Source organism: Astyanax mexicanus, chromosome 10 (assembly GCF_023375975.1).
Source record: "Astyanax mexicanus isolate ESR-SI-001 chromosome 10, AstMex3_surface, whole genome shotgun sequence".
Taxonomy (NCBI): domain Eukaryota; kingdom Metazoa; phylum Chordata; class Actinopteri; order Characiformes; family Acestrorhamphidae; genus Astyanax; species Astyanax mexicanus.
The window spans coordinates 10,175,881-10,202,034 of NC_064417.1; the positions used below are offsets into that span (position 1 = coordinate 10,175,881).

The 26,154-nt window shown below is 39.0% G+C and overlaps 1 protein-coding gene across 1 annotated transcript; it reads right to left on the bottom strand.

The window, feature by feature from the left end:
- Nucleotides 1-1,112: 1,112 nt before the first annotated feature.
- On the bottom strand, nucleotides 1,113-22,280 carry anpepb.1 (alanyl (membrane) aminopeptidase b, tandem duplicate 1). The gene is made up of 20 exons (XM_022683972.2): nucleotides 21,571-22,280; nucleotides 20,817-20,959; nucleotides 18,408-18,544; nucleotides 17,277-17,403; nucleotides 15,773-15,927; nucleotides 15,056-15,169; nucleotides 14,603-14,746; nucleotides 13,228-13,293; nucleotides 12,887-12,952; nucleotides 12,623-12,795; nucleotides 11,818-11,894; nucleotides 11,565-11,698; nucleotides 10,212-10,267; nucleotides 9,625-9,772; nucleotides 9,452-9,543; nucleotides 7,902-8,012; nucleotides 7,643-7,810; nucleotides 5,705-5,842; nucleotides 5,523-5,604; nucleotides 1,113-1,558 (listed from the first exon to the last, which is right to left on the bottom strand). The coding sequence occupies exons 1-20, from the start codon at nucleotides 22,233-22,235 to the stop codon at nucleotides 1,403-1,405; spliced, it is 2,952 nt and encodes a 983-aa protein (XP_022539693.2). The 5' UTR covers nucleotides 22,236-22,280; the 3' UTR covers nucleotides 1,113-1,402.
- Between the last annotated feature and the right edge of the window lie 3,874 nt (nucleotides 22,281-26,154).

A 26,154-nucleotide genomic window follows, 5' to 3' on the forward strand; every position in this document is an offset into this window, starting at 1 on the left:
ATCCCTTCTCATATCTAAGCACCTACTTCCAGCACTAGGTGGGCTGTAGCAACATCCTACATGCACAGGCTGTATACTGTACTGTACACGGCTGATACTGCTAAAACATGTAGATCATATCTATTCAATATTTCTGATAATTCATGCACTTTATTCCTTAAACTACATATGTTAAGGTGTACTATGTTGAGTCTACCTTTTGGTTGCAGCATTATATGTTTAATTTCATGCTTGTTTTACATAACATTATATTACTGGTCTACTAAGTTGTATCAATATTTAAACTCATTATGTTTATGTTCTTCTTTTGCATTGTTTCCTTTTTTAGAGCGGACTGGATGGACTACTAGTCTGTTTTATCTTAAATATGCCACTTCACCTCTCTCTTGCAGCTTTTATCACTGGAATTAGTTCTTTCCTTTTTTGCCTGATGGCTGCTGTGCAGTCCTCGCTAATGTATATGTTGCTTCCTATTAAGTTGTTTTTTCTTTGTATCTTTGATCTAGACACATTATTTGCTGTTTTCCAGTGCGGTGAGCTCTTTCAATTTCATTCTTTGTGCTGTCCATGTTTAGCTTTTTATGCCATCAGTTTCTTTACTTTGTCTTCTGTTTCTGCCCAGTTCTCATTTGGAGTTTCACTACTACATTCTTGACTGACCCTCCAGATAATCAATCTTTTCAGTCATTGTCAGCATGAACTCACACATAGTTTTATGTCTGTCTGCAGTTGCCAATAAAAAAAAATTCCAATATTAAGAGAATAACCATAACAATTATGGACAGTCTGAATTTAGCTGGGGACCAGATGGGCCTTGCACTTCACACATGGGATCTAGATTTTCTTTTCTGTACACTTGGCAGAACAAGTCAAGTATACTTCCAAATAAGTAAAAGTACAGGACACAAATATTCAGACTGTTCTGTGTACTTGTAAATATAAGCCAAGGATACTTAAGTATAAATGTTGGTTATTTATCTCTGATAATTACATACAAAGTATGTAATTTGGTGTGATAATTGCGTACTTGAAGAAACTTTTTTTGAGACATTTTTTATAATGCCATTGAATTGTCATTACATTTTACACAAATAAAAAAGTAATATGTAAAATATGTTCAAGAAACAAATGTTTATTTTTTCACAAAGCAAAAGCTTCGGTCATACAAAACATATCTAAACAAAAATGTTTTGTTCCATTTAATAAGAAGTACAAATTTTAGGGGAATAAAATTAACATACTTTTTTCAAAGAAATAACAATTTATATACAACACTGAGATTAAATCTAAGAAATGTAGAACATTGTTGTTGGAAATAAATATGCAGGATTGTTTTAATGAGAGCTCTTTTTAAATATGAAATACAGCATTTCACAGCTCCACAGAGCAGAGATTAACCAGCCTATGCTTTGATTGCCCCTTTCAGCCACTCCATCACGTCATTCCTGTTCTGTGAAAGCCATTTGATGTTGGCCCTTGTCCTCTCGATGGACTGCTGAATGGCCAGGGTGCCAGAGCCGAAACCGATATCGCTGTTGTCGTCCCTGAACTGTTCCAGCTGTAACACAGACAAAAAAAGAGAAAGGTCTTATATTATATTATATTTTTTTCACTGTCACACAACTTTGATCATTTTCTTAATTCATCATTAATTTCTTTTTTTTTTTACATAATGTAACTCTGACCGCAGTTCTTTACATGATGAAAGGACCAGTAAAAATAGTTCAAACTGACTTGAAATAAAACTTATTTACATTTATTTCATTGGATGTATGAAGGGTTTTCTTCTCATTTAGTGTATGATGAACACAGAGGACCCTATTTTAATTCAAGGATTCAAGGAGATTTTATTGTCATTCGCATCACATGTGGTACATGAGGTGGAACGAAATTGTGATCTCACGATCCAGTTTTACACCCAAAGAGCTGTTATTAATAGATATATAGATAAAAAAAGAATACAATAAAAGAAATAGAATACAAAATAGATAGATAAATATCCCAAAGAATAAAAAAAATAAATAGAGAGTAGAAGGTTCAGCAACATGAAGTCCAGAGTGCAAGTGTGCTATAGCAGCATGATAATGTGAATTAGAGCAGTGGAGATAAAGTGTCTCAGTGCAAGTAAAGTGACCATGTTCGTAAACAGTAAACAGTAATTTGTCCTTGGTGTCAGTGCATTGTGTTGTTAAGTGGAGTTTAAGAGTCTTACAGCTTCCGGAATGAAGCTGTTTCTGAGTCTTGTTGTTTTGCACTTGATGCTCCGCAGCCTCCGGCCTGAGGGGAGTGGGACAAAAAGTGCATGTGCTGGGTGGGTGGGATCCTTCCTGATGCAGGTGGCCCTTTTCCTGCATCTGGAGGTGTAAATGTCTGTGGTGCTGGGGAAGCTAACTCCAACAATCCTCTGTGCAGCCTTCACCACCCTCTGCAGTGCTTTCCTGTCTGCAGCAGAGCAGCTTCTGGTGCTGGGGGGTGTGTCAGGGTTCTCAAAGCGGGCGTAGAACGTGTTGAGAGCCTCAGGCAGGGATGGGTCTTTGGAGCTTTGTGCAACGTTAGATTTGTAGTCCATGATGCACTTGATGCCCCTCCACATGCTCTGTGGATCCTGGGAGGAAAAGTGTCCCTGGATTTTCTGAGCATATGCAGCTTTTGCCCTCTTAACTCCAGCAGTCAGCTCTCTTCTAGCCCTCCTGAGTTCATCCGAGTCTCCAGATCTGAAGGCAGCATCCCTGGCTTTCAGCAGGGAACGCACCTCTGCGTTCAGCCAGGGCTTCTGGTTCGGGTAGCAAGTCACAGTCTTGGTAGTAGTGACATCCTCCACACACTTGCTGATTTACCCGAGAACAGCAGATGTGTATTCCTCCAGATCCAGCTCCCCCTCACACTCAGCAGCCTCCCTGAAGACCTGCCAGTCTGTGCAGCCGAAGCAGTCCTGCAGCACAGCGGCGCCGTCACTGGGCCACACCGTGACGGTTTTCTGTGTGGGTTTTGAGCGTCGCAGTGGGGGGTGGTATGCAGGGACCAGCATGATGGAGATGTGGTCCGATAGCCCGAGGTGTTGGCGGGGGAAGGCTTTGTAAGCGTCTTTCACAGAGGAGTAAACACGGTCCAGCGTGTTATTACCTCGCGTTGGAATGTTCACGTGTTGGTAAAACCTCGGCAGCGTGTTCTTCAGTTCTACGTGGTTAAAATCCCCCGCTACCACGTAGAACGCGTCCGGATGCTTGTTCTGAAGCGAGCTGATGTTGTCATAAAGCTCCTTCAGCGCGCTGTTAGCATTAGCATCCGGTGCTATGTAAACAGCAATTACGAACACCGCCGAAAACTCACGAGGCAGATAGTGAGGACGACACTTTACAGTCAGCTGTTCTGTCGCCTCGGAGCAGTGGCTGTTTACCAACACGCAGTTTGTGCACCAACCTTTGTTTATGTAGACGCACAAGCCGCCCCCCCGGGCTTTCCCGGATAGCTGGCTGCGGTCCGCTCGGAAGAGCTGCCGGCCGGCGAGCTGGAAGGCTGAGTCCGGCATGGTCTGGTTCAGCCAGGTTTCCGTGAGACAAATCACAGCGCAGTTCCTCATCTCCTCAGAAACATTCATCCTCAGCCGCAGCAGGTCCAGCTTGTTATCCAAAGAGCGGACGTTAGAGAGGAAAAGCGACGGAATCGGGGGTCGGTTAGCATTAGCCTTTAGCCTGGCTAGCACCCCAGCACATTTTCCTCTCTTCTGACGCCACTCGCACCGCCTCCTCCTCTTGCCCTTTGTCTGCAGCGTTCCGCTCCCCCATGCCAGAGCGCGGAGGAGCTGCAGCTCGCCCAGCGTAGCTCGGATATTATTGTCCATAGTTGCTGTTTTACTGACCAAACTGTCCTTAATCCTCAGTAGTTCGGGTCTGCTGTAACTCACATGCGTGGGGCACGTAAAGTTGGGTTCAGAACCGACGTAAAAACAGCTCAAAATAGGGTGTTCGCTAGGAGCGTGAGAAGCCGCTGCACTACTGCGCGCCGCCATCTTGCCAAGTGATAATGATCTTTAGATCACGTTAAACTGCGGATCACGCAGATGAATTTAGGGCATATCAGTATCAGTCTTTGGTATTATAAGGGCACAAAAACTATGCCTTGCTCAGCTCGAAACAAGCAAAAAACATGTACTATTCTCTTAATTAATCATGGGTGTGTTTTGGGCGAAACGTGAAATAAACCAATCAGTGTCACTTGCCAGAGGCAGGTGCGCTCTGACATCTTAACAATCTTAACAGTGGCTCACAGCAGAGTTAAAGTTATTTTATTCTTTATTCTGGTTATTGTTGAGTTAAAAGTGTGGTTTGAGCTCTGCAGCACGTGTGTGTGTGTGTGTCTGTGTCTGTGTGTGTGTGTGTGTGTGTGTGTGTGTGTGTGTGTGTGTGTGTGTGTGTGTGTGTGTGTGTGTGTGTGTGTGTTTAATGAGCTGGGGTGTACGCGCATTGGGAGGACCTATAGAAATGAACTCGATTTACTGTTGTCTAGCTTCATTTCAGTCAGTGGAGCACCTGTTTTTCAACACCAAAATAACAACACACCAGAAATTTACCTGAGTACACCTCACTTCTAGACCACCAGTGTAGATTTATCCCTAAACTCTGATGCTTTATTAATGGTGCAGATGCAGAGTATGAAAATACACTGTTGGAGGCCAGAGTTTAATGCAGCAGTTTAGGAACTCCAGTTACAATGTTTGGTATACCAAAACCATAACCAAAATCAGTGTACTTTTTTATGTGCATAGAAAAGCACCTTGCACCTCTGAACTGGTACCTAGCAAAAAATGATGCCTACAAAGCAGAAGAGGACTATAAACAGATATAAAAAGTGTTCTCAAGTAGCCATTCCTTCTGTTTCTATTTTAATTAATAGATGGTAGTTGACAGTGACAGTAAATGTCAAGTAAAGACCTAATTGATCAAGAGAGAACCACTTTAAGCTGTTGAAATGTTTGACTGTAAAAGACCTTCAAGAAGGTTTAGCAGACTCTAGAGGGGGAGCACCGTTCTGCTGTGTTATGACATATCTGATACAGGTAAAGTGACAATGAAAAATGCTTTCCTGTTTGCTCAACATTAATTTTAGAAAGATTTCAAATGAGCACTTAAAGAAGCCTAATGCACTATGAAACAATTCCTGTGATCAAGTTCATAAAACATACTTGATTTTCATTCTCAGCAGTGAGATACAAAAACACAAGTTTGACAAATTCTACTTCTTAACCTCTAAAGCACACCAGGACTGAATTTCTTGTTAGTTTAGAAACTGTGCCTATTTAGAGATATTTTCACATCAAATTCTCATTTTATGAGTTTCAGTTTAAATTCTCATTTTAAAATATATGGATAAGTTAACTTTTTTAATATTTTTAAAAGCTCATCATTCATTTCAGCTCAGTCACATGATGTTACTGATGCTGTAAATGTCATGGGACTGTAAATGATCTTTAACAACCTTGTGACAAAGGCTGTAAACATGCTGAGAGGGTGGGACGCTCATACCTGTTTGAGTTCAAATTCAGTTGAGAATCTCTTGGTGACCCCGTTGATCAGGTTAGAGAAAGAGAAGGATCCTCCACCATACCTGAAGGAGAACACATATAGTCAGCAGTGTCTAAGGTAGATGTAAATTTAAATATACTGCTGTAAAAAACATCTGTGTGTTATTATAGATCCTAACTCACTCTCTGAAGATGTACGCCCAGTTAGCTCTTACAAAGTCCCAGGCTAGGGGCTGCCCCACCACGTTGTTTGCGATGTAGATGATAGTGGAGGTGGCGTCTTGCTTCCGGATATTTGATGTCAGTGTGTACTCCAGATACCTGCAACAAAAACACAACACAGTCAGATCCTACTTACATTAGATATTAATACATTTATCCAACACACTTACAGTTAGAATCAGACTTTAGGCTGAGGTTGAGGTTGCAGCTAAAGTGAGGCTCAGGTTTAGGGTTTAGTTCAAGTTTAAGGCTAGAGTAAGTGTTAGGTTTTTAGGAGTTTATTTTAGGGCAATAGTGAATGTTTAGTTTCATGGTTGAGGTTCAACTTAGGTTTGGAATTAGGGAAAAGGGATAATTCAAAAGTTAGTGTTTTGAGGTTATGTTTAGGTTTAAGGATTAGGGTTAAGTTTATGGCTAGTCAGACAGTTTATGTTTTAGCAGTGCTTTTATAAAGAGTTGTATAATTAAGGAGCCTGATTGAATAGGAGTTATGCTCAGCATGGCGTATGTTTATAGATAACGTTAACAATATTATGGCCCTTATTGATATTGTTCTTAGTGAGATAACCAAAGTGTTTGAGGTAAGACTGTTCACCAAGTGACCATTATTGCAACACAGCAGAGCAGTGATTTACAGTCACTTAAAACCAGGCTGTATAAATTGGGAGGGAATGAAGTCAAATGAGGTCAAATTGCTGTTTCAAAAACATATTTATATCATAATAAAATCTCATGAATAGTTTGTATTGTTTGATTCATTAATTGAATTCAATTAAAAACTTTATACTTGTTCTGGTTACTGCGCTTAATAGCACCACAATATCACTGACACATCATTGTAAACTTTTTCTTCAGTGGTGGGACTTTATCTGTGAAAAAAGCCATGCTGAGTGTTACAAAATCTTCCATATACATTTTAGGACTTATAAATAGGACTATAATGTAATATAATGTAATATAATATAGGACTAAATTAAGTTAAATTAAGTATTAGCCCAAGTGTAAGATTTAGGTTTAGCTTGGAAATTAACTTGAAGTTTCTCTTAAAGGTCTCATTCCATCATTTTTTCATTCATTTTAAATGTCTGTTTGTTTTGGTCTCTAGTATGAATAAATGCCATGTGAGCCATTTTTTGCAGCAAAAAAAAAGTGTTCAGGTGTTTCTATTTATCCCTGCTTTAGATCACTAAATGAGTGGTCTCTGAAGAAAGACAGTATTTGGCTCTTGCTCATGAATATTCATACATACAAACATATTGCCTCTGATTGGCTAACAGCACTGCAGCTGAGAACGCCTACCTACCTTTCCCCCACAGTCAATTTTACAGCTTTAAAACTCAAAGGACAAAATGTTTCTAGAGATACAGCCTTAGTTGTAAATATAAATCACTGAGTGCTAGGTAAAGTTAATCCTTAAACTTCGCTTAATGTCAGACTCTCAGCGTCGTTCAGCGGTGACCAGCCCAGCGGACGGAAAATGTTATCAATGATGCGGGCCGGGCGTAGGCGTAAGCCCCGGGGGTGGTCCTGAGCTGAGGTGGGCGAGGCCATGAACTCACTGTTTGACGTAGACGCCTCACATCGCTCTGATCAACTCTTTTTTCTGAGTATTTTTTTTAAGCTACTACAGAGAATGGAGGCTGAGAAACAGTTTTATATGCAGCAATTATATACAACTCAGAAAGACCTATAGTATTTCACAAAGAACAAGAAAAAGTGTTTTTAGCACATGGAGACCTTTATGTTGTTTAATTGTTTTATTTGCTTAAATAAGGGTTAAAGATGAGCTAAACATCCGCAAGTCAGGTTTAAGACTGTTGTTCAAACACTGAGAAACCAAGAGGAAATTAAAACCTTGTATTGTCTGATTATAGGAGTGTCAGTGCGACTCCAGCTCACCTGTTCAGTAGCCATGGGGTTGTAGAACAGGCCAGTGCAGCACGCAGTTTATCAGCTTCAATGGCAATCGTAGAGCTCAGGAACATGTTCCAGGCAAAGTCCCACTCTTTAGCTCCCCCTGCAGCGATGGCACTGCAGTACACTGTGGACCTGAGGTTTGGTTCAATCCTAAAAGAGATGCCAGAGATTTAAAAAAACAGTTTCTTCTGCCCAGCCTGCCAGATATTCATCCATTTATTATTGTCTAAATGCAACTTACGGATTGACACTGGGGTTGTTCATCCACTCCGAAAACCAGCCCTTAACCAGCTCTGTGCAGTTCTCTAGCCCGGTGCTACAGGCCATGCGAATAGCATTCACCTGGTTATACCTGAGAAGACAGGATCAGCTCTGGGTTTACGGCACTATAAACTGTGTAAAGTGATAGTACAGCAAAAAGCATGTAGTTTAATACAGTTTAAGGACCTCCAGCAGCTCAAGACACAATAATGCAACGCAAGTTATAGCTTCATTATTGGCTGAATAACTTACCACAATTTACTAACAAGAATTTAGCTCTGTAAAGTGGATTAAAATTTTAGTGAGCTTTAGACAGCTAATGAAGATTCAGCAAGAAAACTGTCTACTGAATTTAACAAGACGTATCAGATTCTATGAGCCAAACTAGACAAAGCACACAGCACCTCTAAATAAAAAGGGAGAAAAGTATGACTAAGGCAGAAAGTGGGGATATCAGAGATGAAAGGGCAGTTTTCAAAACAGGGGTTCATCTTAGTCTTGGACTACACAACATTTTAAATGCAAATTTTTCATGTAATGAAGATTTGGGGACCTATTTTAGCAATCTATAGCGTACAGTTCAATTACACACCTCGCAGCTGCATTTAGGGCGTGTCTTTGATGGCGCAAAAAATATGCATTGCAGCCAGAAATGCACAAAAAGCATGAAATAATTCTCTTAATTAATCATTGGTGTATTTTGGGCGTAATGTGAAGTAAACCAACACACAGGTGTACTCTGACTTTGGTGTGTTCGTATCTGGAGGGCGCAGCACTACGCATGTCGCCAGCAGCTCATTTAAAGGAACAATAATGTTATTTTTTTCTTTATTTGGTTTAGTGATAAGTTAAAAGTCAGGATTGGGCTCTGCTGAGCGCACCTGTATGAATGGACTTTGACGAATGACTGTTGTCATGATTGTTATCAGTCAGTGGCGTACCTGTGTTATCCACCACCAAAATAAAAAATAATGCAAAGAGCATTGTGCAGCACCTTGTGCAGGCTGTACAATATGGCCTATAGTCTTTATCTAGGTTTAATCCCTGTCTGGGACACCTTAATCAGGCTAATCAAATTCAATGAGCATCGCAGGCTTAATCCTCAGGCATAGAAGGTAACTACAGATTATATTCAAATGTATAGTGTACCAGAAATTGTTGAAAGCTCATACACCTCCATAAACTGTTGTACAGGATCAGGAACTGGGCAACATTTTAGACTTCGAAAAAGCTCATTGCACACTGACCCCCAAACCACTAGCTGCTGTCATCACACTCTACAATGGTTCAGCTCTTGCAGTAATTTAATTCTGTCCAAATTGGTCAACCAGTCCAGACATAATTCAATAATCTCTAACAGACTTGATTATGTTGTTTCCAACTCTGTATGACTCACTGTTATCTAAAACATGGATTAAAGTACAGCTAAACACAACAGTATCCAGCACAAACTTTTAAGTTCTGTCACCCAAAACCATAGATTGAAATGGAAAGTATTGGAATTTTAAAGTGTTAAATGTTTATACTCACTGATCAGTGTGGCCATCAGGTATTTTGGTCCAGTTGTCAGTAATTTCCTGGAAATGTTTGAACAGTGGTTCCACTTGTTGTCCAATGTAAGCCTAAATGGCACATTATATGCAATTAGAACAAACAAACACATTTTGTAATAATGTGTTGTAGACTGTGGTGTAAAAGCTGACCTGCAGGTAACCATAAACCTCACTGCGATCAAACATGAGGTAGTAATAGTCCAAGTTATCCAGAGCAGACTTCCAGGGCATGTACTCGGTTTCTGCTGACAGATACAGTGTGGTCCTCAGAGCCAGTGTGGTTAGAATACGGTTTGCCCTGTTAACAGCAAAAGGCATTTCAGACCAAACCACTAAAACCTTATTACCTCGACCAAACTGATTTTAGATTGTATATACATATTTCTCAGAATACGGCACATATATCCTAAAAACTAAAAGCTCTTAACTACAAAAACGGAAGGGCTTTTATGTTAAAGGATTGCAAAATATGTGTCCTTACACTAAAAGAAACTTAAACATCTTTACACAAACTTCTTAAAACCAAATTATCCACACAGAATATCACACACACACACACAGTAATACAAACATTAATTTATATAGTATGCTAAATCTTAAACTAATAGGAAAGTATTTGTAACTATGAAGAAATATTGTATTGTAAAGGGATTATAAGAATATTATAAGAATAAGGAATCATTGTTTTAATTTGGTATTAATTTGGTTACATGTTGTATCTAAATGAATAATCTCACCTTGCAAGATTGAAAGCATCATCGATAAGCTGGACTCTGTTCAGAACTGGAATGCTCTGACAAGAAAGACAAGAAAGAGCTGTTTTAAAATACAGGTTGAAAAAAGTACTAAGCATATATATTTTAACATTTTCCCCTAATTACGCTCAATTTCCAGCATCTCCAACAGAATCCACTAAATACCAAAATTCTCGACTAATTTCTTGTCCACTCAAGATCCGCTTACTAATGCTCTGATGCTCTACTCATCACCATCACTCTCCATCAAACACTCTTATTTTCTAATAACAAACTACGACAACGGAGGAGAAAATTCACACTTCACATTAGGCCTGGACAATATTTCAATGTCGGTATTTATCGTGATAAGAAATGTTTCAATAACGGTGATATCATTTTTGTGGCATATCGATATTTATTTATTATTTATTATTTATATTTATATTACAGAATCTATCACAGACAGGCGTTCACTGCAGAGCTGAACACTATCAGCCTCCGAAGTCGGGCTACGTCAGTGCGTAATGACGTAATCATACAGGCTCGGCTCAGCTCCACATTGCATCTAAAATGTCCCGCGATGAAGCGAAACTGACCCTAACCGAGCGGAGCGCAGCCGAGCAGAGTTCCCCGGTTAGGCTCGGCCCCGCTCGGCTTTGACAATTTGCTCCAAATTGTTCTGGAGAGTGAAGCTGACTAGCAACGGTAATGCATCTAATCTGTTCCACCACCTCAAGCTGTTTCACTACACACAATATCTTCCTTATTCTGCCTAAAACACTTTTGTAGTTTATGTTGTACCTAAGTTATTTATAGTTGATATAGGTTTGTTTATTTAACGGGGGTATTATGTTCCCTTTATGTATATGAAGGCATTTTGTATGCTCTATCCTGGTTGAAGCACTTTTGTTTTGATCTGTTAAATATGTTTACAAAAGAATAAGAATCTCTGCCTCTGCTGTAATATAAAGTTATTTATATTGGTAATTTGTATATAGGTTATAGGTTTGTGTTTGACACAGATGTCATGTTTTTATTTTGCTACATGCAAATAAAAGTGAGCATTGATTTATTCTGACCATTTTTTATTTCTAAAGTATTATACAGTTTTTGTGAGAGGAGGCTTTAAAGACTTTTTTTCTGTTTTTCTGAGGCCTTCAAAGTATTTATATCGATATCGAAATGACACGTATCGCCCGAAATTAAGGAATATATCGTGATATAAATTTTGGCCATATCGTCCAGCACTACTTCACATCAACCCTAATTAGGTATTTAGCTGGGCTTGTGTGGAGAATGCTGCGTCGTTGCTGTTCAGGACTAATCCTGTCTGTTTTACGAAGGTTACGTTACCTCAGGAGATGTTTGGAGTGTGGTTAGGAGCCGATTCCAGTTAGCTTCATCATAGTTCACTCTGTAGTATCCCGACACGTTGAGGTTGAGCACTACCCATTCATCCCCAGTGGTTCGCATTGCATCATTTAGATCTAAACATAAAGATAAAGACATTAGGGGTTCTTATTAAACTTGAAATTGTAGAAATTCAGATAGTCTTTAACAGTCACGAGAAATTTCAGAATACAGTGAAATTTAAACTATTTAATACCCTGTTTTTCCAGTAGCCAGTAGATATTCTGCTCGGCACCGTTCTTAATCCACTGAATAGGAACAAACCACGAATAACTGAGGAATAAACAAACAGTCGGTAAGAGTTTATACATAGTATGTTAATGATGAATCCAAAAATTAATACCTGATTGAAATTTAACAGATAATACATCAGAAACACATTCACTTTATTTATAGTAGTCTTCAGATTTGAATATGTTGTGATTAGACTCAGCTCCACTCCACTCGCTTCTGCATCTGAATACTTTACTGACCCTGCCTTTTCTGTCTGCTTCAGTTTTAGTAAAGTATAGTGGAGAATTTAAAGTGAAGAAAAGTTTTATTTATTTATTTATTTTTATTATTTTTTATTCTAGAGAAAGTTTGGATGTGTCTGATATACAGTTGCAGGGAAAAGTAAAGAGATGTACTGTCCATGTCTTTGGAGAACCACTTAAACGTTAGTGTTAATACAGAGTTCCAGCATCTGTGGTCATTATGAATTTAATAACCAGATAATAAAATAAGCAACACATCAAACAAAAAGGAGGAGAGAGTGAAAAAGGAGAATGAAAAAGACAAAATAAAACAAAAATAAACAAATATCAAAGAACACAACAAATAGAAAACAAAACAGCTACAACAATACAGAAATCATTTTTAAGGTGGGAATAATAAAAAAGAGAAAAGATTGAAAAAGAAAGGGAAAGAAGAAAAAAGGAAAATGTCTATGTGTTTTCGTTATTTTTTTAACGATACAGCCACTGTATATACATCAACGTGCTGTGGTCAGTTACACCTACTTGAATGGAGATGGCCTCTCCACAACGGACTCAGGGTCCAGAAGGAAATGCTCCTGAGTCAGCTGTCCAGTAGCAGTGTTGACTGTGACCACTGGGAAACCCATCTGAAGAACCCAGCGGTCCATGATCTCACTGACGTTCCGAGGAATGGAGGTGTGAGTGGCGTCCACAGCCTAATAAAGTTTCCATAACATACAATTTATCCTTTACTGCACTGTGTTTATGACTGATAACACTGCCTGTGAGCAGGATAAAGGAACTCACCAGCTGAAGATGGTCCCAGAGGTCTGTGTACACGGTGTTGCTGAACTCGAAGGTGTTCAGGTAGCTCTGAGAAAAGAAAAGACTGTAAATCCACAGAGAAGCTCTCTGATGTTCAGAAACATCAGTACTCATTATGTAGGGATAAAAAGAAGAAAAAGTGGAGGGGAAAAATGACACGAGGGCAAAAAGTATACAAGAAATATATGAGAAAGAGAAAACAGATCAAAAAAAGAAGGAATGAAAGAGAGAAAGAGAGGGAATAAATGAGTGGAGAGGACAGAAGAGAAGAGACAGTGGGAGCAACAGAGAAAAGAAAAGAAATGAGAGAAATTTTAACCTACACTGAGTCCTTGGGCAAAAACTGGCTCGGTCAGGAAATCTGACAGCATCCTTAACACTGACGCCCCCTAGAGATAAAATAACACATTCACATTACTCAACACAATCTGGAGGAGTTATACTGTTATTAGTGCTGCTCTGTATTTTAATCTGTTTTAATAAAAGTCAGTGGTAATGGAATTACATCACTCAAAACCTGCTGCATTGTATTTTATTACTATACATAAAGTACAATAAGTACTGATCAATTACATTTAAGATCTTTTTGCACACACACCTTGTGCATTGTGTATTATATTGTGTATAAGCATGGACTTAGTGGTTTCCTTTCCTTTTGTTGTATAGATATGAAGTCAAATATATGCACCATGTTTTCAAGTTTGCAGTCAGATTTTGCACAGAGAATCATTTTGTTAGGCCCGCCCCCTTCTCCCCAGCTCAAGTGTCTCAGACTGCCTTTACTGAGCTTACAGCACAGCCTAAAGGACCAGATATTTTCACAGGATATCCAGTTTGTCCAGAATGTTTGATGTTTCGAGAGTAAAAGTTCAGTTCCTGCATGTTAATGTAAAATTATTTAGATTTCTTTTAAATTAAAAAAACAAAGAGTGCACACTGGTGGTGAAAAAAGAAATTACAGTATTAAATTTAGTAATTTAATTTGGACCAAAAAAAAAAACAGCAACAACATTCATTACTATCAACCAAATACAAATAAAGTCCAGCATGTTTACCTATGTGAATGTTAGCTGGCTGACTAAATATTAATTTGATCACATTAGCCATTTTACACTAGCATCAGACTTAAAAAAAAAAACCTATTAATCAATATTATTATTATTATTAACAGTGTGAATACTTCAACGTGGCTGCTTCATATAATAAACAAAAATCTCCTGCAGACAGTCTGTTTCTGTCATGGCCGTTTTAAAAACATTATTCTGGGGAAACGTTTAGCACAGGGAAACTAACTGCTGTAATAAGACACCTGAGATGAAAATTTTTTCTGTTTAGTCTTTATAACTTATGAGGATGGGCAGCTACACTTTATACTGCAACCAGCCAGCAGATGTGTTAGACCTGTGGAGGTTTTACTTTTAAAAGACTTTGTGTTGTGCATGTGTTTCAACAGTGTATTTTATTTCGTCCATCATCAAAAACAATAGCTCTTAACCAACACTGTACAGTGTAGTCTGGGTATACTACTTATATACTGTGTGTATTGTGCATTGTGTGTATTGTATACTTCCTGTAAATTATTATTACATTTTATTATTACTTTTGACCTGTACTAAAAAGATACCAAAGGTTGAAACCAAATTTAGAATAGTAAGAGCAGTGCACAACTGTCGCTTAACTGCTGATGCTGAAACTTACCTTGCTGTAAGAAATGGCGTCGAACACCTCGCTGATCTGCTCTGGTCTCATGATGTCCTCTTCATTAGAGGAGAGGGGGTGGGAGGAGGCCAGAGCATCGATGGCGAAAACTCGATGTACATCTCCCAAAATGATCATGTCTTTCTGTAGGAGAGCATAAATAAGTCAAACGTCACTTTGTGCGTGATTCAAACTGAATAGAAAATAGAGGGGTTCATGTTTATCCCCTCCAGGCCTATCTCTGAACTTGATTGGGCTCATCACTGACATTTATATGTGGGGCCAACATGAAAGCCGTGAATTTTCTGCTTCCTAGTTGAACTACACATATATCTAAAAAAAATCCTGCTGTGAATTTAAGCTTTCTGTACCTGGATTTTCCAACTCTATGTCTATGATATGTAAAGAGGTATGATGCTAAACGTTACTGTAGCTAGCATGTTTAGCACTCACAATGTTCCACTCTGGCTCAGCATGGTCGGCTCCAAGATACTCCACATAGGAGGCGAAACCTTCATTCAGCCACAGATCATTCCACCATCTGATAGTCACTAGATTACCAAACCACTGGAAGAGAGAAAAAGAGAAGTTAAGTTTAAAATCTTAGACTCCAGCATTCATTAAAAGCAGTAACCAGAACAATAATGCTGCGTTCCATTAGAACTCTGATTTTACTAATTTACTAATTCCTAATTGGACATTTTAACTGGAACAGTTCAGAATCTAAGATGACACACAGAGGACTTATTTTCTTACATATATTTAATTTTATATATTTTATCTTAATACATTGTTTTAATATTGTTTTTCATACTTCACCATCGGTCACAATCATTACCACACACTGTGATGTCCACTGTGGGTGGTAATATTTTCTCAGATATATTTCTCTGACACTGTTGAGGAATGTTAAATGCCTGCACAACTTCAAAAATAAAATGTCCCATCCATCTGGCACCCACTATCAGGCCGTGCTTAAACTTAAAATAAAAATATATATATTACGTAATTTTTTTAAATAGTTCACTTTCATTAGCACACTATCCAGCATTCCCAAGCCGTCCTCTAATACATTAAACTTCATCAGCTGTCCCAGAATGTTTTGCACATCAGTATATATGACCAATAAACTCTGGACTTTAAATCTGAAATTGGAAGCACAGTCTGTACCATGTGTGCGAGTTCGTGAGCGATGATGGTGGCGATTCTCTCTTTATTTCCGTTAGAGGAGACACTGGGGTCGTACAGCAGAGCTGACTCTCTGTATGTGATCAGCCCCCAGTTCTCCATCGCTCCAGCGTTAAAGTCTGGCAGAGCAACTTGATCTGCAGAATCAGAAAGTGCAGTTAGCATATTATGTATTAACTTTCTTTTGATTTGATGACCTTAATTTTAAATTTAGCTAAGCATGCAGAATAAACAAAAAAAAAACAGTCCAAGTCAAAAGTTTGGACACACCTTTATATTCAAAGTTTTTTTTTTTTACATTGCAAGACTATGAAGTAACACATAAGGAATCATGTAGTAATTTTAGTGTTAAACAAACCAAAATACTCTTTTATCTTGTACAACCTATATGTTACAATATGTCCTTATCTGCTGTATTTAGTGTATGTGTTGCATGTTTGCCCTTTATATTGACTATTGTTTTGTTGTTTTGGCACTGTGTTTTATTTTTTTGCACTGTGTACTTGTATTTAAATGTTATAACAATATACACCTTTTGGCTTGACTTGCTGTGAACTTGCGGTTTCTGAGGTTGGTAACTCTGATGAACTTATCTAACAGAGGAAACTCTTACATTCCTGGGGCGGTCCTGGTGAAAGCCAGTTTAATTATAACATTTTTGATGGTCTTTGTGACTGCACTTAAGGATACTCTATTTTAAAGTTCTTTATTTTTCAGATTGACTGACCTTAATTTCTTAAAGTATATTATTTTTTAATTAGTTGAGTAGTTCTCGCACTAATGAGCATTAGAACAATACTCAAATAGAGATATTCACTGTATACCAACTCTACATTTTCACAACTTTATAACTGATGCTCTCAAACACATTAAGAGGAAAGAAATTCAAGTTATTAACTCTTGATAAATTTATAAAGCTGACTGAGAAAATGCAAAGATGTGCATGGATGACAAAACCAGCATAGTGTATGTTGCTTTTTTTTCTAATTCAAATAGGAAAGTATCCTATGGTAGTCAACTAGATTAACCAGCTTGAGCTGGCCATGCTGTTTTTTAGTAAAATCAATAAATACAAACAGAAATATAAAGATCAGTCATGGAATGAATAAAACCAGAATTATATGATAAAATTTTAAATATATATATTTTTTCATAAGTTTAAATTTTTTTATCAAAATGAAATCAGACCAATGCTGCAGCCAAAGCATGGTGCCAGCTGTATGTCTAACATAGTCGTATGAGCAGATATACTAAAGAGTATTTAAACAAATGTCATTTAGAAATATATGCAATTATTGTGGGAGCTAATTAAGAATCTTAACTAGTAAGGCTACTGTAGTAAACAAACTTTTTTTGTTTTGATGGTCATCTACTTTTTTAAATTAATTTAATTAAGATTCAATTAGAACTCTATTCAAAATGTTAATTCCACCGAAAAAAAAAATTGTTGAATATTTTGACTACAGAGACCCAGTGTTAGACTCACCTGACTTGGGGAGAGGGTATGTGGCATTGTAATAACTTTCGAAGAATTTCAGTATTGGTCCAGTGATATTGAGTGCGTACTCTCCTTGATTAGCAGCGATGGCCTCTTTACGGGCGAAAATACGGATCTGCAAGGGAAGCAAAAGTCAAAATCAAAAGCTGTTACATCCACTTTTACCATAGCTAGATCTGAATACATGAAGCAGCAAAAATAATATCAATAACATTTAATATGTATAAAAGAACTGGGACACCTGCTATTTCACTGTTTCTTACAAAAATATAGGTATTTAAAAAAGCTTTTGTAGCATTGCTATGGGGATTTATCTGCATTCAGCTACAAGGGTGTTGGTGAGGTTTAGTCCCCAACTCATCCCAAAAGTTTTGGATGGAGCACCATCAATCCAGAGAACCCATTTCCTCTGCTCAGTGTTGGGGGGATTATGGTCCTTTAGACCATGCATGGCATTAGGTATAGTGCCAATAGATTCATATTTATCTGCTCCAGTGAATCCTATTCTATTGGCAGTCCCAATCTACAGGAACTAGACAAGCTGTGTGTGCATTTGCAGATATGTGGACACATAATGTAATAACACATTAATGTCCAACGGTATCCAGGCACCTTTTCTTAAAGAATAGGTTAAGGTATATTAAGACACCCCAATAATACATTATGTTCACACCCTGTATAACCCTGAAGAACGCTTATTCAGGACGCTCTGGAGCAGCTATTAGCACATGACCTTTAGTTCACCTTGATAATGCAAAGGATTCTCTGGGTGATAATCTAGAACAAACAATTTTGGTTCCAGAAATAACCTTTCTGGAAAAGACAAATGTGAAGAACGTTTTCTCTTTAAAACATGATTCTTTACAGAACCAAAAATGTTCTTTTGTAAGACTGTAGTCTACAATGGTATATAGTCCTTAGCATTTACATGAAGAGGCTGCATTCAATTCATTTGGTCTCGATTTTCAAAACCTTACTGGTGCTGTTATAATGGTGCTGAATGCAATCATATTTTCCTCACTGCAATCTAGTGCAAAGCCTTCTTAAATGGTCTATTAATACCCTTGATCTGAGGAGGAGCACTGGAGGTGAAACATGTGTTCACTAACACACAATTACCTGAACGTCTCCTTCCATCGTCTCCACAAAATCAAATTCGCTGACGATAAACGCCAACAGGTACGTCGACATTATCCTGGTTCGTTCAAAAGTGGTTTTCCGCAGTGTGATGCCAGTCACTTCCACCTCCACAGATTCTGAAACAGAGAAAAGACACTGCAATATAACAAACTGAGCTAAACAAGTACTTCAACTCCTCATATTCACATGATTTGGTTTTACGCTGCGCAATTAGTTGCCAGGTTCGCGGTTTTACCACCATACTGGTCTACTCTGACACATCTTTTGATCTGCTTTTAAAATGTACCACGGGCGACAAAAAGCAAATGCTTTTTCCAGGTTACTTTTTTTTCTGCAATTATTATAAAATAAATTACTTATCTAAAAAAAACTTATATTACAATAGTATTGATAAATATAATGAAAAATAGCAATACTAATAATAATGTTATTATAAACAAAATGTTTTAAAAGTAGAAAGTAAAGATAGTAAAGAAATTAACTGTAAGATCTGAAGCAAAAGTAAGATTAACAGAGTTAATTAAGTGTAGTAAACTCAAAAATAGTTCTAGTAATTAATGTGCCGTTTTGATCCTTTTGCTTCAAATGTCTTCGCTTCAAAACTTTTTTGCTAGTTTAAGCTTCTAAAGGGCTGATTTTAGGCTTTTAGGTTTTGGGCTGGATACTTTTGGTGGACCTGGCAACAATGTGTGCTACGCTGTGACATTTTGTCCATTAGCATTATCACCTAGTAAAACAGAAGGTTAGATTACTTAAATTTGATTCAGTGTAAAGGATCCTTTGCATAGAGGGGTAAAAACAACACCTCCAGCACCACCATACTGAGCACCGGCGCCCCCCAGGGCTGTGTGCTCAGCCCACTGCTGTTCACTCTGCTGACTCATGACTGTACTGCAAAGTACAGCTCAAACCACATCATCAAGTTCGCTGATGACACAACTGTAGTTGGCCTCATCAGCAAGAACGACGAGTCAGCATACAGAGAGGAGGTGCAGTGGCTGACGGACTGGTGCAGAACCAACAACCTATCTCTTAACGTGGATAAAACCAAGGAGATGGTTGTTGACTTCAGGAGAGCTCCAGGTGTCCACCACCCGCTGAACATCAACGGCTCTGCTGTGGAAATTGTGGATAACACCAAGTTCCTCGGTGTTCACATTGCAGAGAACCTCACCTGGTCCCTCAACACCAGCTCCATAACCAAGAAAGCCCAGCAGCGCCTCTACTTCCTGCGGAGACTGAGGAAAGCACATCTCCCACCCCCCATCCTCACCATGTTCTACAGAGGCACTGTAGAAAGCATCCTGAGCACCTGCATTACCGTCTGGTTTGGGAATTGCAACACCTCAGACCGCAAGACCCTACAGCGGATAGTGCGGACAGCTGAGAAAATCATCGGAGTCTCTCTTCCCTCCATCACTGAGATCTACACCACACGCTGCATCCGCAAAGCCACCAGCATTGTGGACGACCCCACCCATCCCTCACACGGACTCTTCGCTCTGATGCCGTCCGGCAGAAGATACAGGAGCATCCGAGCCTCCACTACTAGACTCTGCAACAGCTTCATCCACCAGGCAGTCAGACTTCTCAACGCACAGAGACAGAACTGAACCCCCACCCCACCCACCACTCACCCAACACACTCGCACAAAACTAAACTGTACACCCCCCCCCCCTTTACACAAAACTAAACTGTACACCCGCCCCCCCTTTACACTCACAAAGAACTGAACTTCACCCACACACACACACAGTCAGCACACAGAGGCTGACATGACTTTATTTGCTGCACTCTTAAAAACTATAAACTCTACCTCAGTAACTGCTGTGATTATATATGTTCTATATGTTACAGTATGTCACACATCTCTGCACCTTATCCCAACTATACACTTTATTATACCGTATCGGTACTGCACTGCCCTGTCTTTAAATTGTCTTGTCTTTTGTATTTATTGTATTTATTGTTATTTAGTGTTATAATTTTATAATTTTATGTTGCACTGTCGTCACTCCTGCACTTTATGTTGTCTATTGCTTGTGGTTCTATGTTGCACCATGGTTCCGGAGGAACGTAATTTCATCACACTGTGTACCTGTACTCAGATGTAATGACAATAAAAGCCTCTTGACTTGACTTGACTTGAAATGCAGGAGACGTTCAGACCAATTTTGAGAACTGATGCATCTTTAGTGGCCCTCAGTTACCCACATCTCTAAAGAGGTTACCCACATCTCTTCAAAGAGGGAAAAACACCACAATGAAAATGCTGAAAAAAGGAGGCCAGTGTTTTACAATGTTAATTTTCATATTTATAACTCATTTTGCTAGGCGGGGCTTTGAAATGCAGCCAGTGTGTGTGAGAGATAGATCTGTTCACTTACCAATTTGTTTGCCATTAGAGAGGGCCACGGTTGAGGGGTCATGCAGTATGGTGATGTTGAATTCAGCTTTCATGGCAGGTTCATCGAAACAGGGAAAGGCCTTTCTGGCATCGGTGGGCTGCATCTGAGTCGTGGCTAGCACTCTAAAAAAATAACATCAGTAATTAATTTAAGGTTCTAAAACACATTCACCATTGTATTATAGACACAAGATTTAAGACATCTGAAGGGTTATTGTAAAACAGTTTAAACTGCTTTTGATGAAGTAACTGTCGTAGCTGTCAACTGTCAGCAGTTCTGATTGCATTTAGCGACAAGAGTGTTAGGGAGGCCAGGATGTTCGATGGTTACCACCCCACCTCATCCCCAACTCATCCGATCCAACAGTATTGAATGAGGCACCATAATTTTAGAGAACACAGCACCACTTCTCCACACCTCATCACTTCACTTTAACTCACACTGTGCTGGTTGAGTGTGTTTTAATAAGTTAGAGTGAGGCATATTATCACTGCCCACAGTAAAATAGATCAATGTGTGGAATCTATCACTGGGAGCTTTCTCTGAGACTACCATGTTTTTACTGCTGGATGCACTTTTTTTTTGAGTTAGTGCAAGTTTGAACTTCTCCACAGCAGAGTATTGAAAAGTAAGAGTTTATTATTGCTTTATGGGAAATTATAAAATGTAAATGTTTTTACAAATGCAGGACATAAACAGAGAGCAGAGTGAAAATGAAAAGTATCAAACTTACTTCCTCACTCCAGATTCAGTATATTCACTGCGGTAAAATCCTCCCAGGTCATCAGCCAGCTCTCCCTCAAACTCAGTGAAGAGGCTGTAGGATTCTCCTGCTTTTAAGGTGCCATTTAGCTGAATTACCAGATACTGAGTGGTAACCTGCATCCAATAGTCCTTAATGGTGGGAGCAGGTGTGCTGCCGAGTGCAGTCAGACTGGGGTCTGCCGTCAGGTTCAGTTTGTTGGAGTGGATGAGGATCAGGTCCGTGTCCTTCACGCACCTGAAGACCACGCTGGAGCTTCCAGTGAATATGTAGATGTTCCGGCTGTCGGGTTCGAGTCGTGGCCACAGGGTAAGCTCGTAACTGTCTGGAAGAAGCGTGTCGGGGAGACGGTACTTGTCCCATGGCTCATTAGATGGCACAGTTGTTGGTGCGGCCGTCGAGCCAGTCGAAGTGGTGGCTGTTGTAGTACCTGTGGTGCCAGGTGGACTGGTGGTTGTTGTAGTACCTGTGGTGCCTGGTGGGCTGATTGTTGTGGTAGTTGCTATCACATCACCATTCTTGGATTTTTCCTGGGAGTAGACCACAGACAAAGCAATTATGGTGGCCACTGCTCCAGCTCCCAGAACAATCCCCACCACCCCTACGGTCTTGCTAATGTAGAAACCTTTCCCCATGCTGGACTGGGACTGTTCAGGCACTAGGAGAGCAGCTGGAGAAAGTAACGGCTCAGCTTCTTATCCAGGCCCAGGGATGTTTCTCCGCCCAGAAGCTTTAATAAATCACACATTAACACAGACTGATTCCGGTTCCAGAGGGCAGCTGGCATACTCCCACTCGCCCTTTAGGACACATGCTTTTCCAGTGTTTAGAACAATTTTATTGTATTTAGGCCTATAAGAATCATGTTCTATCAGAGAGAAAGAGAGAGCATCCATTAGGTCATGTACTGATGTTAAATGAATAGTTCTTTATCTTTAACTTGGATTTAGATCCATCTGCCCAGAGCCCATTGTTTGTGGGTTTTATACCCGTACAGTCCACATTCAACATTGAGCTTGTCATCTGCTAACATGACTCTACCCTCTCTTTAATCTGAGCAACCTAACAAGTTAAAGCTAAATTTGAACCTGGAGAGCTAAAGCTAAACCTGGATGGCTAAAAATCTGGAGGACTAAAGCTAACTCTTGACAGCTACAGCTGAAGCTAAACCTGAAGAGCTTAACCTAAAGTTAAAGCCTGGATTGCTAAAGCCAAATCTGAAGGGCTAAATCTAAATCAGGACATGACTCTACCATCTCTTTCATTTGAGCAACCTTAAGCAAGTTAAATTTAAAATAAATCTAAACATGTAGGGCTAAAGCTAAATCTGGAGGGTTAAGCTAAATATGGGGAGCTAAATTAAAGCTTAACCTGGAAGGGTAAAGTTAAATCTGGAGGACTAAAACTAACTCTGGATTGCTGAAGCTAAACTTAGAGAGCTTAACCTAAACCTAAATCTGGTGGGCTAAGACTAAATCTGGAGGGCTGAAGTTAAAGCTAAACCTGGAAGGTTAAAGTTAAATCAACGAGACTAAAGCTAACTAAACTAAATTTGGAGAGAAAAGGTTAAAGCTAAACCTGGAAGCCTAAAGTTAAATCTGTAGGGCTAATGCTAACTCTGGACAGCCACAGCTAAATTTAAACTTGGAGAGCTTAACCTAAAGCTGTATTTGGAGGGATAAGACTAAACCTGCTAAACCTGACAAGCTTGTAATACCTTAACAATGAACTATTTACCACTTTGTAATGTTGCCATCCTTTCTTACAATTCTTAAAAGTGGACACAACTTCAAAAGTGTGCCAAAGTAATTCTTTAGGCTTGTGCCCTTTCCCTTTACTCACTGAAATTCATCCTGATTACTTCTATTATGTAACATTTTATAATACTAAATTCTAATTAATTACTGCTCAAATCAACATTAACTGCTCATCTGAAAACTCTTACATGTACTTAAGCAATTATTTGATCAGTGCTGATATTAATGGGATATTTAAAAGAGGCAAATGACATAATTTGTAATAGTAGTAACCTTGTAACCGTAATGCTAAAGCACTCAATAAGATTAATGCCACAAAAGTACAAATGCTACTGTGTTAAGTGAAGGATGGAGGTAGCTGAGAAGTGTGGGACAGACCCATAAACAGATTTGAAAAATTACAATGAACTTTTTATCTTTAGTAAGGTATAATGACCAATATTTTAATAATAACAATAAAAATAGAAGAAAAATAGATAGCACAAAAAACAACCCCCCAACACACATAAAAAGCAACAAGCAAACAAGCAAACACCAGAGCCCACAGTTTCTTTTTGTCCCTTTCTGAAAATCAGTCTGCAAAGTCAATATGAGCAAGGCCTTGGGTTTGGGGAAATCCTTAAATTGAAGTAACTTAGAAGCCCTCGCTCAGTTATGTAGCAGGCCAGATGGATGATGATCGTGGGGGGGGGGGGGGGGGGGGGGGGGGGAGGTACACCTGAAGAACTTGGGCTGGAGAAAAGCACAGCTAGACTTCAAGCAATCCTTAGTCACTCAAGTCACTCAAAGTACCTTACCTTACCTTAGTTTCCCCAGTATCTTCCAAGTATTAGCAACCCATAGAAAAATGGTTTTGCATATTCCATATTGGATATATTTTCCATATTGCCACAACTTTTTCTTATTTGAGGTTGTATGCTGGGTTTGTAGTTAAATAAAAACGATAAATGAAAACATGAAAACGCTATGAAATTACGAATTCTGTCACACCAACATACACTGATACTCGTTTATGAGCAGAATTAAGTCTCTTTAACAAATTATATCCCAAAGCAATGTTAGCATCAACAGTATTTAGAAACAGTATTCTGGTGGATTTTGATCTGAACAGGCAGTAAAAGCTGTGAAGCTGGTTACGCAAAGCCTGGCTAACAGACAGGATGTGTGAGAATATAGCCCCAGTCTGAGTGTATGTGATGATGATAGTCTTCCATTATAGTTCCCATAAAAGACAAGATAACCTCATATAAATGCTCTGCTAGCATAATCATTAAACCAAAATGAGTGTCCTGTGCCACCTTTCATCCTCCATCTTTTTAAGATTAAAAAAGAAATGTATGTTTGTCTCCAACAATTGTACTGTAGTAAACTTCCATTAATTATGAAAGAGATAAACCTGTTTCAGAGCAGAAAAGAAAGTCTGCACTGCATTACTTTAACATTCAAAAACTAAACAAATTACGATGAGGAGACAAGTTGACAGTGTGTTCTGATTAGTTTAAAGTAATGAAAGGTTGTACAGGTGTACACTGTGTACTAAAATATAGGGACATCTGTTAATTTCTTGTGTCTTCTAAAGGAATGTATGCTGCTTTTGTTTGAGTCTTACTGTCCAGGGAAGGCTTTTTGATGTTGGAACTTTGCTGTGAGGATTTGATTGCAGTAAGCAACAACAGCATAAATTAGGAAAGATATTAAATGATCACCACCCACCTCATCTTCAACTCCCCAACTCATGCCAAAAATACTGGATGGAGCACCATCATTCCAGAGTTCCAAAGCTCAAGAGCTCAATGCTGTTCTGACAAACGCAAGTCAGAAGATGTCCTGCCCCATAGTGCTTTGTTGTGGGAAAAATTCTTGGTCAGTCGCAATACACATACCAAAATTTAAGGGTTCAAAGACAAATGGGGAGAAATGTCGCTACGCAAAACATATACAGTGGTCAAGTCAAGGGTAATTGACAAATATAATGTGCCTAAAATAATACAAAAAGTTTAAGATCATTCATGTCTTCATTATGAACAACCATAAACATGTTTTGTGCTAGTGGAAAAAGTATGTGAACCCTTGTGTTATTGACCTCTAGTTTTAGTGTATCTAGAGCCTTACAAGTTTGGAGGGGACGACTAGTGATAATTAGACCTAAAAATCTTTTTGAGTTTGCTCCGCTCAAGAAGGAAACGTGTGTGCGAGCCACTGCGCACAAAAAAAGGGGGTCTACGATCAAAAATTGGTGATTTACATAAAACTGGAGAGTGTGATTTCAATGGCATCATTGGTACAGGCTTGCATGCGTTGATAAGTCTACAATCTATAAATCCTGTGTCTATGGAAGGACATCACATTGAAAGCCTCTGCTTACTAAAAGAATATTGCTGCATGCCTAAAGTTTGTGAAAGAGCTCATTGACACTCCACACTGACAAAATGTTTAGGCACAGATGACACTAAGATTGAACTATTGCTGCGCTACATCTGGCATAGGCACTGCACATCACCATGAAAACCTCATCCCAAGCCTAAGGTATGGTGGAGGGAACATCAGGATTTGGTTCTACTTTGTCTGGCCAGCTAACAATCATTGAGAGGAAGAGGAATTTTCAAGTATATCAACATATTGTATAGGATAATGTAAGATTGTCTGTACATCAGCTGAAACTGAGTTGGGTGATGCACCAGGACAATGACCCAAAACACAGCAGCACAACAAAATGACTCCAGAAAATTCATGAAATTCCAAATGGTTCATATACTTTTTCCTGCCCATGTAGGGTTTGCATTGTGTCTTTATTTGC

What these genes read in the sequence shown, in the direction of transcription:
- anpepb.1 (XM_022683972.2), bottom strand. Translation starts at nt 22,235, where the DNA reads ATGGGGAAAGGTTTCTACATTAGCAAGACCGTAGGGGTGGTGGGGATT. An exon ending in ATACCCTCTCCCCAAGTCAG is followed by an intron (nt 15,928 to 17,276) that starts GTGAGTCTAACA and finishes CTGATTCTGCAG; the next exon opens with ATCAAGTTGCTCTGCCAGAC. An exon ending in AACAACCCCAGTGTCAATCC is followed by an intron (nt 7,811 to 7,901) that starts GTAAGTTGCATT and finishes CATCTCTTTTAG; the next exon opens with GATTGAACCAAACCTCAGGT.